At 40.6% G+C, this 16,992-nt stretch overlaps 1 protein-coding gene across 2 annotated transcripts in view; it reads right to left on the bottom strand.

The window, feature by feature from the left end:
- Positions 1-130: 130 nt before the first annotated feature.
- The window catches only part of mal2 (mal, T cell differentiation protein 2), a 27,097-nt gene continuing 10,235 nt past the window's right edge, over positions 131-16,992 (bottom strand). The window contains exons 1-5 of one of the 2 annotated variants that reach the window (XM_047033474.1): positions 3,103-3,417; positions 2,588-2,816; positions 2,113-2,367; positions 1,473-1,687; positions 131-1,282 (exon numbers count right to left, since the gene is read on the bottom strand). In XM_047033474.1, coding sequence (XP_046889430.1) covers positions 971-1,282; positions 1,473-1,687; positions 2,113-2,367; positions 2,588-2,816; positions 3,103-3,153 — 1,062 coding nt within the window. In that variant the 5' untranslated portion in view covers positions 3,154-3,417 and the 3' untranslated portion in view covers positions 131-970. Of the gene's footprint in view, positions 1,283-1,472; positions 1,688-2,112; positions 2,368-2,587; positions 2,817-3,102; positions 3,418-16,992 lie in introns of those variants that run through there. The other variant, XM_047033465.1, reaches the window with a different exon arrangement.

The raw sequence follows: 16,992 nt of genomic DNA, 5'->3' as shown, positions 1-16,992 counted from the left end.
AATGTTTTGAAATGTATCAAGAAATTTGTGTTACTTTATTCTTAGCGGTTCATTCTTATTATTTTATATTCTCTGTAGTATCTGTTTAACCCCATTTTATCAGCTCTATCAACAGAACCATAAAGACCCATTTTATAGAAAAAATATTTAATTCCAACAGAGTAAAGCACAATATTGTTCTTAATTACATAAAAAGCTGTATAATACAATTATATTTATCAAAGACTATATATATCTATGTACACATTTCATATTTACATATGGTTACAAAGTATTACAGATATTGTGTATTTCATTCACGCTTATAATACAAACTATACAGCAAGTATTTACATACCCTTTGTCTGTCTAGTAGAGACAAATACTTACAAGCGTTTGAAAAAGGGACCACAGAGGCACAAAAAGGAGCTTTGTGTTTTTTCTTTTTCAGGAAAAATATTGCAGTCTTTGACTCTAGGGTCTGGTTTGTGTGCATGGGGGTAGGGGTACCAAGTATTGGGGGGTTGAGAAAGGCAGATGTGAAAGTTGCCGCACCAATGTGAGCATGACCTCTGGCAGGGGTTGCCCCTGTGGGTCGTCACACCTCGACTCTGGAAGAAACCCCCCACCTGGGTCACTACTCTGTCAAATATGTGACTCAGGAGGAGCTGTCTTGATTCCTCACATCCTCTAAAATCCCCACCTCTTATAAATCCCCTGTGAGCAATCTTTTGTGATTCAACCAATATACCGTTGCCCTGAAGCAGACACAGTTTAACACTGACCTCAAAACAACCCCAGAGGGTTTTTTGCAAGCAGGACCCCAACTTCCCTGCCAGCAGCGTCAGAAGGCAATAGTGCCATTGTTTACTTCTAAAGACTAACCCCAAGTGCCTTGACTTTCACCCTAGCCAACTACTCAAGTGCGAGCAACACTCTAAAACCCAACACCCTAAACCATCCAGCAGAGGGCAGTATCTGCCAAGTGTGTCTAATATAACCTCATGCCGCTGTAGACCAGGTCCGGGTCTACCGGTTGCTGGTACTGGTAGACAGCGTTGTCTCGGGGGCAGTGGTGGTGGCAGGCACAGCTGCTGATCACCATCATGGGCCTTCTCACGGTCTTGCCTTGGTGGCACTGAAAGTCCACCAATGCCGTCCGGGTGCTGTGGGGGGTGCAGCAGCGCCCATCGGTACAGGAGCCGCAGTAGCGGGGTTTGTAGGCCTTGACGCTTGTGCAGTTCTTGTAAGTGAAGTGGGTGGCCAGCGTAGTCTTAATCAGTCGCTGGCACTTGCTTCCTCTCTGGGAGAAAACAAATAGGATGGAATTGTCAGTACAGGCAGGCAAATGAGGGGCTGCCTTCAGTGCTACCATGGAAAGTGCAGGTGTGTATATGTGCTTGTGTGTGCATGTTTAGGTGTGTGTGTGTTTGTATGTGTGTGTTTGTATGTAAATGTGTGTGTGTAGGTGTGTGTGCCTCTATGTGTGCTACCTTGGGCTCTTGCTGCTGCGGCTGCTCATCACAGGGGCGGGTGATGCACAGACGGCTCTGCTTGACCATCTCACAGCGCCTGTTCTTATTGGTCACCCTGGTGGACACGCCCATGCCGCAGGTACGGGAGCAGGCGCCCCATTCGGTCGTCTGCTCAATGCAGTTGAGGCTGGGGTCCCAGGCATCGAAGCTCACCGTCTCCTCCTGTCTGTAAGCTATAAGGGTGGGCAACGGAAATTGTGAAAATTCAATAGGGATGTCCATAAAGATAAGAGGATGTCAATAAAGTTATGAGGCAAAGTTTACAGATTATCAAGGTGTGGTCAGATGTTGCAATGTTGATATTTGTTGTGTGAATTCTAGTCAAGGCTGAACAGTTTGAAGCTTTACTTTGAATTGATTTAGCAAACGTGGGGGCAACCTTTCCATAAAGTAAGATGTTCTTCTTACTATGTGGAAGCACTATGTTTACAAAAAGTGTTTTAAAGACCTCTCCATATCTCCCAACCTCTCAGGTCAGCTATCTGTCTGTTGACACTGTGGATCACATTTGAGTGTCAGTAACGTCACCGAAAGTGAACGAGTGTGTGTGTGCGTTTAAGTTTCACTGAACTGCATGTGTGTGTGTTGGAGTCCTCACCGGCCATGGCAAATCCTCCGAGCGTGCTAGCCTCCGCCTGGGGCTCACACACCCACTTCTCGCAGCATTCCCCTGGCAACTGCACCCTCCGGGGCATAGGGCAGTCTGGGCCAGGCAGCATCACGCCCAGGTTGCAGCGCGGCACACAGGCAATCTGGCCGTCGCGACACATGCACTGGTACTTGCAGCTGGGGAAAAAGGTCTCCCCGTTCTGGTAGACTGACCCATCCAGCAAGCACACATCCCCCTCATTAGCTGTTGGAGAAGGTGGGTGAGAATATTGGGTCAGTACATGCGTCCAGGTACATAGCATCTGTAGAAGTGTTGTAATCTTAATGCAGATGCAGTTTTGAAACTTTAGCAGGTTCATCAGTAAAGAAGGCACTTACATTACTTACCGACTACTTTGTAGCAACAGTAGCAGTAACTTAGTTCTTTGTTGTTTTTAAAAAGAAGCCTAGCCCTGTCAACTCACCGATGCACATGCCTGTCCTCTTGTGAACGTTAGCTGTATAATCACACTGCAGTCCCTGGCGGGTGTCGCAGGGGTTCATGTCGGAGCAGATTTCCCCCCTCTGCTTGGCGCACACCAGACAGCAGGCGCAGTCATCCAAGATCAGCTGGACACCGGGGGCACATGGAGGAGGCTTCTGAGGACAGTGGCATTGCGAAGAACAAACCTGCGCCCACACCTCGGTGCACACCTGGGGATGACAGGAACTTCAAATATATACACTTTTTACCCCCCTTTTTTTCTTAGATTACTTTTATTTACGTTAGCACTTTAATTTTAGCGCTATCTAATTAATTATTTAATTATCTAATTTTATGAAATGTTGATACCATGTTTCGTACCCCACATGTATCTTAACGAAATCATAAAAATAAAACAGTACAACATGTAAAACACTACACAAATCGAATTAATATACAAATACATAAACGAATTCATTTATCACCCTAAATAACATAATTTCTCAAAACAATTACCTGTGTTGAAACATAGAAAAGAAAAAGAGCTCTCTGTGCTAGCTTTGACATCCTCAGTTATTTTTTACAGATTTGCTTTTACAGAAACTAAGCGTTCTCTTCCCGTGGTGTTGGGAACTCTGTAATCCTTGTAGTTTGCTGTGGCAGAGCAAGCGCCGGTCTTTATAACCCTCCTGTCTCAAGACACAGTGACGAGCGAGAGAAAGGAATGTCGGAGGGATCACCCGGAGCGTTGGAATTCTGGCAACAACGACAGGAGTCTCATTTATCTGTGAGATCCTGAAAGAGCGCTCATCAAACACACAAGCTGCAAACAGGTTGCCTGCCCTAGCCGTTTTTGTTTGGCAAATATATTTTCAGTAATCGGACATCTACTAAATAACCCAATAGCCTCTACGCTGTTTCTTATGCATACTATACTGCTCTAGTAGCAGTGTTGGGTGTAACGCGTTACAGTAGTCAGACTACTTTTGTTAGGTAATGAGTAACTTAACGCGTTACTTATTTAATTGAACGAATCCGTTACTAGTTCATTGTTCAAACAAGTAACGCCTTGTTCAATTTAGTCTTTTAATCGCGAGCCCTCAGCATGTAGCTAAAAGTCTCGGAAAGTTGAGGATACTTTTCGCTAGGTACCTACGAAAATAATTTACTAGACAGGTGATTCCTATTCGTTCTTTTGGTGAGCAGTCTCACGAGCCCAATTTACCCGGCGTCATGGAGCCGACCAGCTAAATAGTTATTTAAGACATGTACACAGGCTTACATAATGTCTCATTAAATAATGTATTGAACTCAAGCTTGTGTGATGTGTTGCTGTATCGTTTAGTGGTTTAGGTTTAAGATTATATTACAGTAAGTAAAATAGTCTGGTTCAGTAACTACATAAGTGAACACCATTTTGCTACCATATACCTAGCTTAGCTTCGTTTTGCTCCTAGATTCAAACCTAGTCCTGGTAAATTGTAGAGCTAGCTAACTATAGACTTCTGCATGGCATTTTACAACATTATTTATTGATTAAAGAGTTTCTTGATTCAAGAACTTAATGCAAATATTGCTTTTGATTATGGTGGATTATTACCTTGATCTGTCTTGCTGTAGCCTACAATGAGGATTGATCATGTTATATGCGAGTGACACTGAATATTCAGTACAATATGTGCTATTGCTGAGATCAACCCATTAAATGTGCCTTCTGGGCATTAGAGTGACCAAGGTGAATTGTCATAAAAATAAAAGTTAAAAAGTGTGAAATTCTATGACACAAAATACACACACAGTGTTTGATACACTCTTCCCGTGTCTGTTTGGCTCTTGGTTAGTGTGTGTGTATGTAGCCTATTTGTCCAGACAAAATGAACCAGCAGTGTCTGATTCCATGGCTGAGAGAACAGCACTGTTACATCATGGCTGGGTCTTCCAGGGTTTCCAGGCCATGTTCTAATTGACGCCTCTGTGTCTGAGAAAAGACTCATTGGGTTTTGTTGCAACGATGTGGGCTGTTGGGAATCTACTGGGCTGTGGAATGTACTGGACTCATAGGTGATGATTTGGGATTGCATCATGACCACTGAGTTGCTAAAGTACCATCATTACCCAACAAACCCACGTATTCATGTTATACCCAGGGTGTGTTCAAATGTTTACAAAGACCGGATCAAATTTTCAGTTGTTGTGGTGAGGTTGGTGACTTTGTTGCACTCCTGTAGTTATTTTGTTCCATGCTGGCTTGGCAAAAGCAACAGATTTTTGGCACCACTGCTCTATTCCATCTCTTCTGTTTTCAACATTCCCTCCATTCTTCATCTCTCAGGTATTAATCAATGAAATATTTCACTCCTTGCAGTCTGAACAAAAGCATAGTTGTCTAACTCCATCTGCTCTTCATGCAGGACTAGCAGAACTAAGGCAGCAACAGATGGATTCTTATAAATGACCTGTAATTCCACACGGTTCTCTGCCAAAGACTTGATTCACTGCCTCTCTCACTGGAAGTTGAAAAATGTCAGACTTCACAAGTCTTGTGTTTGCTGACTGGGTCTGGTTGAGTGTTCCTCTCGATTGGTGCCCAGCAAGCTGTCTGTGTGTTTCAAACTTTAATTTTTGTTAAACTTTTTATACTTGCCAAAGTGGAGAATGTGTTTGACAGGTGATTTGCTTTAGATGGAATGAAAATTAGGAAAACTGTGAATGCTAAAGGCAGTTATTGTTATGTTTGCCAAAGCTGTACGTTAAGAAAAGTTGCTGGTTCAAATCATCATCTAAATTTTTAAATCGTATCCACTGAAAAGGTAAATGGTTGCAGGGCCCAGTGATTGTACTCTACTTTTGTGTCCATCCTCTCCTTCTATAAATGACAGGTCCACTGGTCAAATCCTCTGGAATGTTTCCCTCAGAACTCACCAGGGTAAAAATGACAGATTATGTATCTCATGGCATAATTCAGGGGGGTGAGGTAGGAAGTCTACCTACGCACATTTCTGTGGGCTGTGAAATATTTCTGTGGAGCGCTGAACTTGGGGAGAGGGTGGGTAGACAGAGCGCCCAGTGTGACTACAGTGAGACGCACGTCTGAGTCTTATTGCTGTTGGCGTTTTTTCAGAATTACTGTCTTTCTCTGCTGTCTTGCTCTTATACCTGCTGGCCATGGCTGGGCAAAGGTTGTGGGTTGAAATCTGTCGGGATTTTATGTACTGTATATGTAGTTACAGCACAATGTTTCTTGTGATAGTGTGTCTGATCTTGGAAATGGTATTAATAAAATAAGAAATGTCCTGCCATTGTTCCCTGGAGCGAGGGACTAAGTTCTAAAACAACCCTTAAAGAAGGATGACCTTTCTGAAGCTTGGTTTTGTGTTGTTTAGGGAGGTTACACATCAAATTATCTTTGAAACTGACAAACTGTTCTGACCAATTAAATTGGACTATTTGAGAACTCAAGTGAGTCTTGAGTCTATAAACAGATACCCAACTAAGGTCAACCCAGCTGCCATTTCAGAGTCCATCAACAGAGCCAAACAATTAAATGGTCAGCATAACTAATGCCATTTATTAAGGGCGACAAGGTAAACATGGTAATAAATTTTTTGTTGTTGCTTGATTTAGATTTGATCATGTGCTATTTTACTTGGTTGTTTCCGAGGATTTCAGCAGATGTGGATGCTGTAATACGATTCTTTAAACTGTAAGGCTTTTGACAAATCAGCTTCAATAGAATCTTGCAAATAATGATAGTTTAAAACCAATTACATTTCATGTGTGTGGACCTTCAAAAGATTGTACAAACAGTGGGTGTTACACAATAATAGCAGTCTGTGTCTTATCTAGGGAACTGTGTTTATGGTCAATTGTATTTAGGGGATCAAATGTCATGATGGTTCATAGAGGCTCTGTCAAAAGTGTAAAATTAATAATGCACTAGGAAATGTAATCCTTTCCTAACCTGTAGTAGTTAAAAACGAGGTCCAATAAGCACAATACAAGACCCAAAGAAGCCTAGAACCTAAATCATTTACCCTGGTCTCATGCCCAAGTCCCTTAAGAGACCTGGTTGCTGTGCTCTGCTTCCCTGGTTTATCTCTCATAATGACAGAAATCTGTGTTTGTCTGTACAAATTAGAATGGGTTTAGTTTCCCACGATCAGCTCAAGAACCGGGCACTCTGAAAAGTTAACATTCATCATGTGTCCTCTTTATGACCCAATGGAGGGCAGTGCTGCGATTGACGTTGTTTGGATAAGCATTTCGGCATAAAATAATGAAAAATAATGAAAAAACAATTAGCCGCCAGTTTGGTTTGCTCTCTTCTCAGCCCCTTAATTCACTCTGATTGATCTTCTGGTCTGCAGCCAGTCTGGTCAAATTTCTCAAGAACCGGCAAGTAAAGTAAAAGAATAACACTCTGCAAAGTAAATATTTTGTAGGTGTCTTTTTTATAATCCAATGGAATGCAGTAGGCTACCGCAATTGAACTAATAATAATCTTCAAACCAAGCCTCACTATCACATGGACTTTTGATTTTCGAAACTGTTTGCCCAGTACAGCCAATCAAAATGTGCCATTAAGCCAGCAAACAGGAAGTCGGGTCGTATCTCAGCAAATCTTTCATAGATTCACACCAAACTTACTGCATGCATTCAGAACCCTGAGGATGTCTCAAATGTTATCTGGGTCATTTGACTGCTTGGCCACCTCATTGCTCCTTGCAGCTATATTTACATTTCTTTTTAAAATGTGTGATAATATATGGGTCATTTTGATAGTTATCTTCTTGTTTGCTTGTTACTATTCACAATTACCTTAACATTCGTTTTAATAACTAACTCAGTAAGGTTAGTTAGCTAAATAAGGCTAGACATTTCTGTTACCTAGAGAACTAACTGTAAATGTTAGCAAGTTAACATTGCCAAATTATTAAAAGAAAATCGCTTCCACACGTAACTATGCAGGAAACCTCTGCTATATATTTGACTTGTATAAAACTATAGGCACACAAGTATAGAGGGACATTATTCAGAAGCAAAAAAGAGGAATTGTTGCTAGCTAGCTAATGTTAGCCGCACATGGGAAACCAAGCAAACCTCTCAAAGGTGCTGTCAACTTTCTGAAAAAATTAATCCTCTCAGGTTAACTGTAATTTAGCCAGTGATGCATAGTAATTTAGTATTCAAGATGCCTACTTCAGTGGGTGAGTTCTGTAAATTTAACTTAAATTAATTTACAACATGCTGGCCAGACCTGTGAATACTGGAAAGTAAACGTAGTCCAACATTTCCAGCCCAAAGAGTGCTCAAAACTAGCCCAATATTATTTGGTTGTACATGCCTCCATCGTTAAAATGTAAAAATGACTGGTGGATTAATATTTTCCTTGTTTTCTACGGTGGCCCGGAAGTGCAAATCACAACAGCAAATAGAAAAACGCAACAGCAAATCATAAAACACAATGGCAAATAGGAAAACTTTTCAACAAATCATAAAACACAACGGCAAATAGGAAAACGAAACGGCAATTAGGAAAACACAACAGCAAACAGGAAAACACAACAACAAATCATAAAACACAACAGCACTAACTTCTACGGAAGTCTGCGGAAAAGGTAGGGCCTATCTAGCAGAGGACAGACCCTCCTGATTGGACAGACGGACTGTCTGTCTTTTAACAGGAAGGAGAGGTGAAAAACATGGAAAAGCGCATATTTTGAAGATACTTTCACTATTTTTAAGAATTATTTTGATGCAGGGCATACATACGATGTGATAGTTGATACGTTGTCAACCAATCACAACATCAGGATGAGTTGATAAGCACTTGAAGTCACGTTTGTCAAATTAGTTCTTGTTATTGGTGTTCGTTGGCATACAAAGTAAGTCTTTTCTTAGCCTAGTTAGTATCTGATTAAAGCTAGCAACAATGAATTGCAGATAAAGGGGTCCCATATCGTCCAGGTAGCTCTCAACACTCGGTCCACTCACTAAAAACTAACTTGACCCTCTCACTGGACATATTGTATAGTAAAATGTTTGATTGAATGCAATTGGTTGCCTTGTATATTTTGTTCTATTTACCAAACTCCTTTCGTGTCATAAATTAGGGAGTCAGATGGCTGATGGCTGAGTGGTTAGGGAATCTGGCTATTAATCAGAAGGTTACCAGTTCGATTCCCAGCTGTGCCTTGGGCAAGGCACTTCACCCTACTTGCCTCGGGGGCAAATGTCCCTGTACTTACTGTAAGTCGCTCTGGATAAGAGCGTCTACCAAATGTAATGTAAATGTAAATTGATTAGTTGCTGGTGTGATTCCTATCTAGATTAGATTCAACTTGCATCAAGTGCTACAAATATACATTTTGTTAACGTAGTGAATTGTTAGTGGACTGATGAATAAAAAAACTTGTTTAACAAGTTCCATTTACTCACAGTCAAAAGTTAAATGATCAGTTGAACAATAGTTCTCATAGGAAAACCTTTGAGATGAGAACAATAGTGAAATGAGAACAATAGTTCTCATTAGTAATTTAACATGTTTCTATCAACAGTTATCAGTGAGTTGTAAAGGGCCAGGTCGAAGGAGTGATTGGCTGAAAGATTAGCAGGCAAGTAGAAATCTGTGTATGAAATAATATTGCTGTTGTTAATGTTAAATGAAAAATGTTTTAGATCATTGCTTTAATATCACAAATGGTGTGTTCATTTACAGGGTGACCTTACTGTTAGGACGAGCCAATACAAGTTGAGGTGCAGGGAAGATAGGCCATAAGGTGAACCCTGTTATCTTTTCATCCTGCTCCACAGTCTGGCATCTACACAATCTTTAGCTCATAAAAAAGAACCAGTCGTGCTAAGCTACCAAAAAACAGTTTTGACTGGAAAACAATTCCAGTCAATTGTCGATGCGTCTATGTTTTATGCTGAAACACTTTCTTCAGAGCGTAATAGGATTTTGGGGGGCACGGCTCAACACATTATCGTTCTACACTAATAAGGTAGCTGCTTTTTGTCAACATGAATGGATATAGTTGGCAAATAGAGGATGGCACCTTTCACATCACCTGGATGACCAGAAATTCGGCCCCTGACAGTGTATTGCATGTGATACACTGCGGCTGCAAAAGTGCCTGTGAGACAGGCTGATGTTCCTGTTTTCCGCTAGTCTGTGTTGCACAGACTTACAGTACTGCGCAAAAGTTTTAGGCAGGTGTGAAAAAATGCTGTAAAGGAAGAATGCTTTCAAAAATAGACAGGTTAATAGATTATATTTATCAATTAACTAAATGCAAAGTGAGTGAACAGAAGAAAACAGAAGAAACAGAAGAAAAGTGAACAGAAGAAAAGAGAATTGATTTGATATACATCAAATCAATATTTGGTGTGACCACCCTTTGCCTTCAAAACAGCATCAATTCTTCTAGGTACACTTGCACACAGTTTTTGAAAGAACTCGGCAGGTAGGTTGGCCCAAACATCTTGGAGAACTAACCACAGTTCCTCGGTGGATTTAGGCAGCCTCAGTTGCTTCTCTCTCTTCATGTAATCCCAGACAGACTCGATGATGTTGAGATCAGGGCTCTGTGGGGGCCATATCATCACTTCCAGGACTCCTTGTTCTTCTTTACGCTGAAGATTGTTCATAATGACTTTCGCTGTATGTTTGGGGTCGTTGTCATGCTGCAGAATACATTTGGGGCCAATCATATGCCTCCATGATGGTATTGCATGATGGATAAGTATCTGCCTGTACTTCTCAGCATTGAGGATACCATTAATTCTGACCAAATCCCCAACTCCATTTGCAGAAATGCAGCCCCGAACTAGGGGAACCTCCACCATGCTTGACTGTTGCCTGCAGACACTCATTCGTGTACCGCTCTTCAGCCCTTCGGCGAACAAACTGTCTTCTTCTCTGCCTAAAGCACTTTGAGCTGCAATTCTTGTATGAAAAGTGCTATATAAATAAAGTCTTACTATATAAATAAAGTCTAACTTCTGCTACAGCCAAATATTTCAAATTTGGATTCATCAGTCCAGAGCACCTGCTGCCATTTTTCTGCACCCCAGTTCCTGTGTTTTCGTGCACGGTTGAGTCGCTTGGCCTTGTTTCCACGTCGGGGGTATGGCTTTTTGGCCGCAAGTCTTCCAGGCCACTTCTGACCAGACTTCTCCGGACATTAGATGGGTGTACCAGGGTCCCACTGTTTTCTCCCAATTCTGGGCTGATGGCACTGCTGGACATCTTCCGATTGCAAAGGGAAGTAAGCATGATGTGTCTTTCATCTGCTGCAGTAAGTTTCCTTGATCGACCACTGCGTCTACGGTCCTCAATGTTGCCCGTTTCTTTGTGCTTCTTCAAAAAAAAAGCTTGGACAGCACATCTGGAAGCCCCTGTCTGCCTTGAAATTTCTGCCTGGAAGAAGCTTGCTGATGCAGTATAACTACCTTGTGTCTTGTTGCTGTGCTCAGTCTTGCCATGGTGTATGACTTTGACAGTAAACTGTCTTCAGCAACCTCACCTTGTTACCTGAGTTTGGCTGCTCCTCACCCACTTTTATTCCTCACACACAGCTGTTTCTTTTTCAGTTAATGCACCTGTTTGGTATAATTGTTTAATCATACACCCGACTATATGCCTACAAAATCCCTGACTTTGTGCAAGTGTACCTAGAAGAATTGATGCTGTTTTGAAGACAAAGGGTGGTCACACCAAATATGGATTTGATTTAAATATTTCTTCTGTTCACTCACTTTGCATTTAGTTAATTGATAAATATAATCTATTAATGTCTATTTTTGAAAGCATTCTTACTTTACAGCATTTTTTCACACCTGCCTAAAACTTTTGCACAGTACTGTGTCATTGTTGTAACATTCAATTAATTAATTCTTCCCCTAATGAAAACAACACTGATCAACCATAAAAACAATCTTTATAAAAAGTATGAAATATGATATATAAAACTGTACAAAACAGAATAAGGAATAACAGATTAAGGACACACAGTCCTTACTGTCAGTGTCAGGAAAGTTATCTTCCAGTTCCTCAGTTTATTTTGTGTTGGCACAATTACAACAACAACATAAGTCTGTGCAACACAGTCCTAGCGAAAAACAGGAACATCTGCCTGTCTCACACGCACTTTAGCAGCCGCAGTGTATCACGTGCAAAACACTGTCAGGGGCCGAATTTCTGGTCATCCAGGTGACGTGCAAGGTCCCATCCTCTATTTGCCAACCATATCCATCCATGTTGACAAAAAGCAGCTACCTTATTGGTGTAGAATGATCACATGTCGAACCATGCCACCAAAATCCTATTACACTCTGAAGAAACTATTTCTGCATAAAACATAAACGCATCGACAATCGACTGGAAATTTTACGATAAACCTTTTTTTGGTAGCTTAGCACGACTGGTTCTTTTTTATGAGCTAAAGATTGTGTAGATGCCAGACTGGAGCGGGAATCATTTTCAAAAATACTTTTCGTGGTTCACCTTGCTGCCTAGAGGTCTGTTAGATGGATGTCATCAGTGAGAAACAGTAGGCCTCTTATATTTTGAGATGGTCATGCAAAAATTGCGAGTTTAGGACATCAAAACGTTAAGAGCTTTGAAAGCATTATAGATTGAAACATATACACACCGGTCATGGCCGGTCACTACCCTGCTTCCTGATGTTGTACTTGTGAATCTTTTGTCCAGTCAGATCAAACAGGAATTCAGGAGAATAACTGAAATTTCCCTGGAGCAGAGATTCATGTACAAACTGGATCACCACAAAAAAAACGTATATCCCTGATGAAGGCCAAGGGAGGTGTCGTGGGGTGTAAGCTGAGGCCATTCCTGGACAAACTGAGTCAGGTGTGCTTGTTCACTTTTTTGCAGGGGAGACTCACACACACACACTTTGCCCAATGCGTACACATATACAGCACAAATCCTCACACTCTATCGAATGCCCCTGTATGCTCCATCCATCCACACACGGGTCTTACTCCGTGAGCTCAAATCTCTGCTTGTGTTCTAACTCCAAAAACCTACACCCTGTGATTCAGACTAAAACAACATGAATCTAGTCACAGCACCAAAGCATTGAAATGAAACGTGAAGTTGTTATCCGCAACCTTATACTATACCTTGCTGAGAAAGAGGACGTTTTTGAAGACCGCTAAGTAAAACATGATTTATTTTATATGTTTTTTCATGACATGGTTTGCAATTTTAATGTGTTGTGATTTAAAGTGCCAGTTAACCCTTAATTAAAAGATGAAGGCAAATTAAAGGATCAAGATATTCGGCTTTGCTCAATGTAAAATATTCATAACACAATTGTCTTGGTTTTTCTTGTGAAGGGGTACAGCCGCAGGGATGCCACTCAACACATCCTGAAGATCCTGGTTGTTCATGGTGCTGATGGAGAGGATCCAGTGGATGTATCCATCCTTCTTGAAGGCAAAGAGATGTTGCGAGGATGCGGGAGTTCTGCTAAAGCTTGCGCACTGTTCATGGGGCTGATTATACCCTCAACCTGGCATACCCCTCAACACTGCGCTACACTTTTGAGGTGTTTCAAAATCTTTTCCTATAACTGGATGGGATTAATCCAGTCTGGCTTTAAAATCAGAGTCAGATGGCTGAGCGGTTAGGGAGTCGGTCTAGTAATCAGAAGGTTGTCGTAAATGTAAAATGAAAGTTGCTGTCTTAAATGCTACCGCCATGGCAGGTGTTGTGCAATCTTGTTAGAATTAATGACAGTTGAGTTAAGATATTTTACTCTACCACAAAGTTAATTATTTACAGTTTGAAACCCAAAATGTCATTAACACACCGACATGATAAGAAAAATCTACTTTTTTTTTTCATTTTCATGAGACTGTATTTTTATAAACACATGCAGCTTTAAAGTTCACCAGGACATGTGTTGGCTTTTTGATGAAGTACTTGTTAAACCACTCCTTACTGTTTGGATGCATTCACAAAGCCTGTTTTTCCTGAATTTACTTAACTGGACTTATCACTGGCATTCCCAACCCAAAGACTTTATTATTATTTTATTTAGTTATGTAAGCCCTACAGTTGTTGAAAAGGTCATGCTAGACACCCGAGTGTCTCACAGACTATCTTCTGATTTAAGAGTTTTGGTTTGTGCCTTGTGAATTGATTGTATGTTATGGTCTGCTGCACATTTGACTTTGCAGTGTGACAGTCTGAGTGATAATTTCTTGGGGACAAAATAAACTGTTTAAATGTATTTTTGTTGTGTGATCTGTGATGAAAGTATATTGAAAGCATAGAGAAAATGATTACATAAGTTTGGTAACATTTATCAAAAGATAATTTTATGAAAATGTCCGTAAAGTGAGTAATTTAACTTTAGACAGCTAACTAATTGAACATATAATATCCACTTATTTATTTCATAACAGTAAATATTACAGTCATAAGATGTTGAACACAGCAGATTTCCTGTCAGAATTTTTAATTGACTACTTAATTGGTTTAAATAAATATAAGTTATACAATAAATATAATTAAGTAAGATTTACTGTATCCCTATGAATGTGAAGTTCATGAGTTGTAAAATGAGTTGTACTTGATATAACAGCCGTAAAATGTACTCGAAAAGTGCTAGTGCAAATTGTTACAAGGAGTTTATCAAGTATATCCTACAAGTTTTTTTTTTCAGTCTATGTATAATTCCAGGCATCTGTGTGTGTGTGCCACCAATTTTATCATGGAAACTATGCACTATCTACAGTTCAAGGAATCTGTTATGTTTTACTGACATCTTAATCACCGACTGCATCACGGGCACTGTGCACTAGTTCAAGTAATTACTTGCACCTGTGTTTAGTTGAGTGTCCATGTATACCCCCGTGTTCCATGTAAAGTCCTGTTTTTTTGTCGTTCAATCGAAGAGGTTACCCAGTCTGTTTTCAACTGACCTTTTGTCTGTACCTTGATATCATTGGATTACCTTCTACATTGCCCTGTCTGCCGGTGAAAACAAATCTTTACCTGTACCTAACATCTCTACAATAAATGTCTGACAGGTGTGTGGAATTGAATAGAATACACAAATGAGAAAGGATTTCTACTACAGTTTGTATACAGTTTTACACGTGTATTCCTTAGTATTTCTACAAAATCAAGAGTTGTTTATTGAGATTCCTGAATGGATGTGTTTGTTTTTGCTGCCCTTGCATTGACCCAGTCACTTCCTGTGAACAGGAATAACTGGGCACCTTGAAAAGGGCTTGAAGTTTTTGGATAGAGCAAGTCCCTCTGGGAGTTTCTGTCAGGCCATGATTAGGGATCAAGCAAAGTTCCAGGATCCTAAAATAGTTTCCTTGCGTAACAGTAGCCAGCATCTGGTGCTCTCGTCATGTCATGAGGACCACAGTGACTACAAGCCATCCACAGAAATCTACTTCTACCTCCCACACACAGATGCATTAACCTCTCCTCCTAAGGTCAGTGTCAAATGGAGATGAGTCATAAATTACAGGGAACACAGTGGTTTTCACAGCAAGGGTCACTAAAAATCCATCACAGTTTATTTGAGGTGGATCCTCAAAATATCTGGCACCGGATTCAGACACAGACTGTCTGTGTGCCCTGGGTGGTGGGAGAAACAGTTACGCATAATCACTACTGATCTTCTCTTGTAAAGGAGTGTGGAAAAACTCCAAATGGAAATCAACACTACAGTCTAATGTACTGTTTCTCCCATCTGAGACAGTTACAATAACATAACTTCAAGGCCAGAATGACACATTTGAGCACCAAAGAAATAAAAATAGTTTTACACACTATAGGCCCATAAAAATTTTCATTGTTTGACAATGTCTTGCTGCAGTTTCAGCAACGTAGTTTAAACATGGGAAAGTGTGACTTGGACATGCCTGGCTTGGATATGCCAGAGGGACTTGAACAAGCCTGGTTTGAGAAGACACCATGTTGATTCCCCACAGCATGAGACAGGTTTATGGAACCAGCGACTGCTGCTTCCATGCGATTAAGTTTATTTTCAGTACTGATAGTGTGTAGCACTTCACACAGGTTTTTTTAAAAGTTTTTTTTTGTGAAAACAATATGACCTGCATGTACAGGTGTTATTTTTAACCATGTGCCTAAACTGAAACAGACCCAGGGATGTGAGGGAAGGTTGACTGGAAAGAAGGCAGACAATATACCATGTGAGATGTGCATGGAAGAGAGCCTCATCTCTGTAAGACCTTTTTTATGGGCCATGGAGGGAACTTTAGTTAGGTGGCTTAAGAGGGTTACTGAGGGTTGTATTAGAAAAACGCAAAAAACATTACAAGCGGATGCCATTGATGTCATGCTCTGCCTGGCTACCTTTGATAAAAGACACACGTTGTTTGACCTTGAGGGTGAGGGGTTGCCCTCCTCTCTTACCTCTCCTTATGTGCATGACAGTTCTGTAAAATGTCCCATCTATGGGACTTACTGAAAGTTGAAGCCAGCACTGTGAACAGCTACTTCTTGTTCTCAGTGTGAACAGCATGTTCCTCTCAGGAATGACTGTCTTCTGCTTCCAAACATACCTCAAACAGACTTCCTGGCTTCTCTGAGGTGAACTTGACTTTCTATGGAGAAGATTTCTTTCTTGAAACACATGCTATGAACATCTACAGGGGATCTTTCTTTTTGTGTTGTTTGGATTGTGTTCAACTTGTCCATCTTTCAAGATTCATGCATCATCACCTTCCTCTAGAATATAAACATTGGTATGATTTGTTATCAAAAGCTTAAAGAAAAGGTCAAATTGCTGACACTTCAGCCAGATATAAAATGGAAATCCTTGAATGTATTCAGGCGGAAAAAGTGAGCCTAGTTTTCCATGTTCCTTCCTAAATCAGCTTTGACATGTAACAGTAGATTGCCATCCATTTGCCCATTTTACTCCCTTTGAGGTCGTGGACAAGACTGAAGGGTTACAACATTCTTTCCGGGCTGCACAGACTATACAAAGTATCGTCCCTAACCCAGTTTTCAGTGAAGCCATTACACTATGGAACTTTATTTCAGATTTGTATGTGTAATGATGTTCCCTGGGCATAATACAGCATAGTACAGAGAGTTTTATGAATAATATTTATTATATATTTGTTATATTTAAATAACAAACTATTACCCCTCCAATTGCACTTATATAAAGATAATCCAGACTCGTACTGCAGCATATGTCAAATCTGACATTAAATGTCTATACAGAAAACATATGGCAATTTTATAAACATTTTAGTGCTTCTGGTCATTCACTGGGTTAGCGTTAGGATTGGGTGAGGTGAGAAAGAGGTGAGAAAATGTTGTGAGTGATGCAGATGCAGACCCTAGTTGTTTTTTTTTCCCAGTGGTGGTGAATA

Source organism: Hypomesus transpacificus, chromosome 2 (genome assembly GCF_021917145.1).
Source record: "Hypomesus transpacificus isolate Combined female chromosome 2, fHypTra1, whole genome shotgun sequence".
Taxonomy (NCBI): Eukaryota; Metazoa; Chordata; class Actinopteri; order Osmeriformes; family Osmeridae; genus Hypomesus; species Hypomesus transpacificus.
Note: the sequence above shows the minus strand (reverse complement) of the source record. Positions and strands in the feature narration are given on the sequence as shown.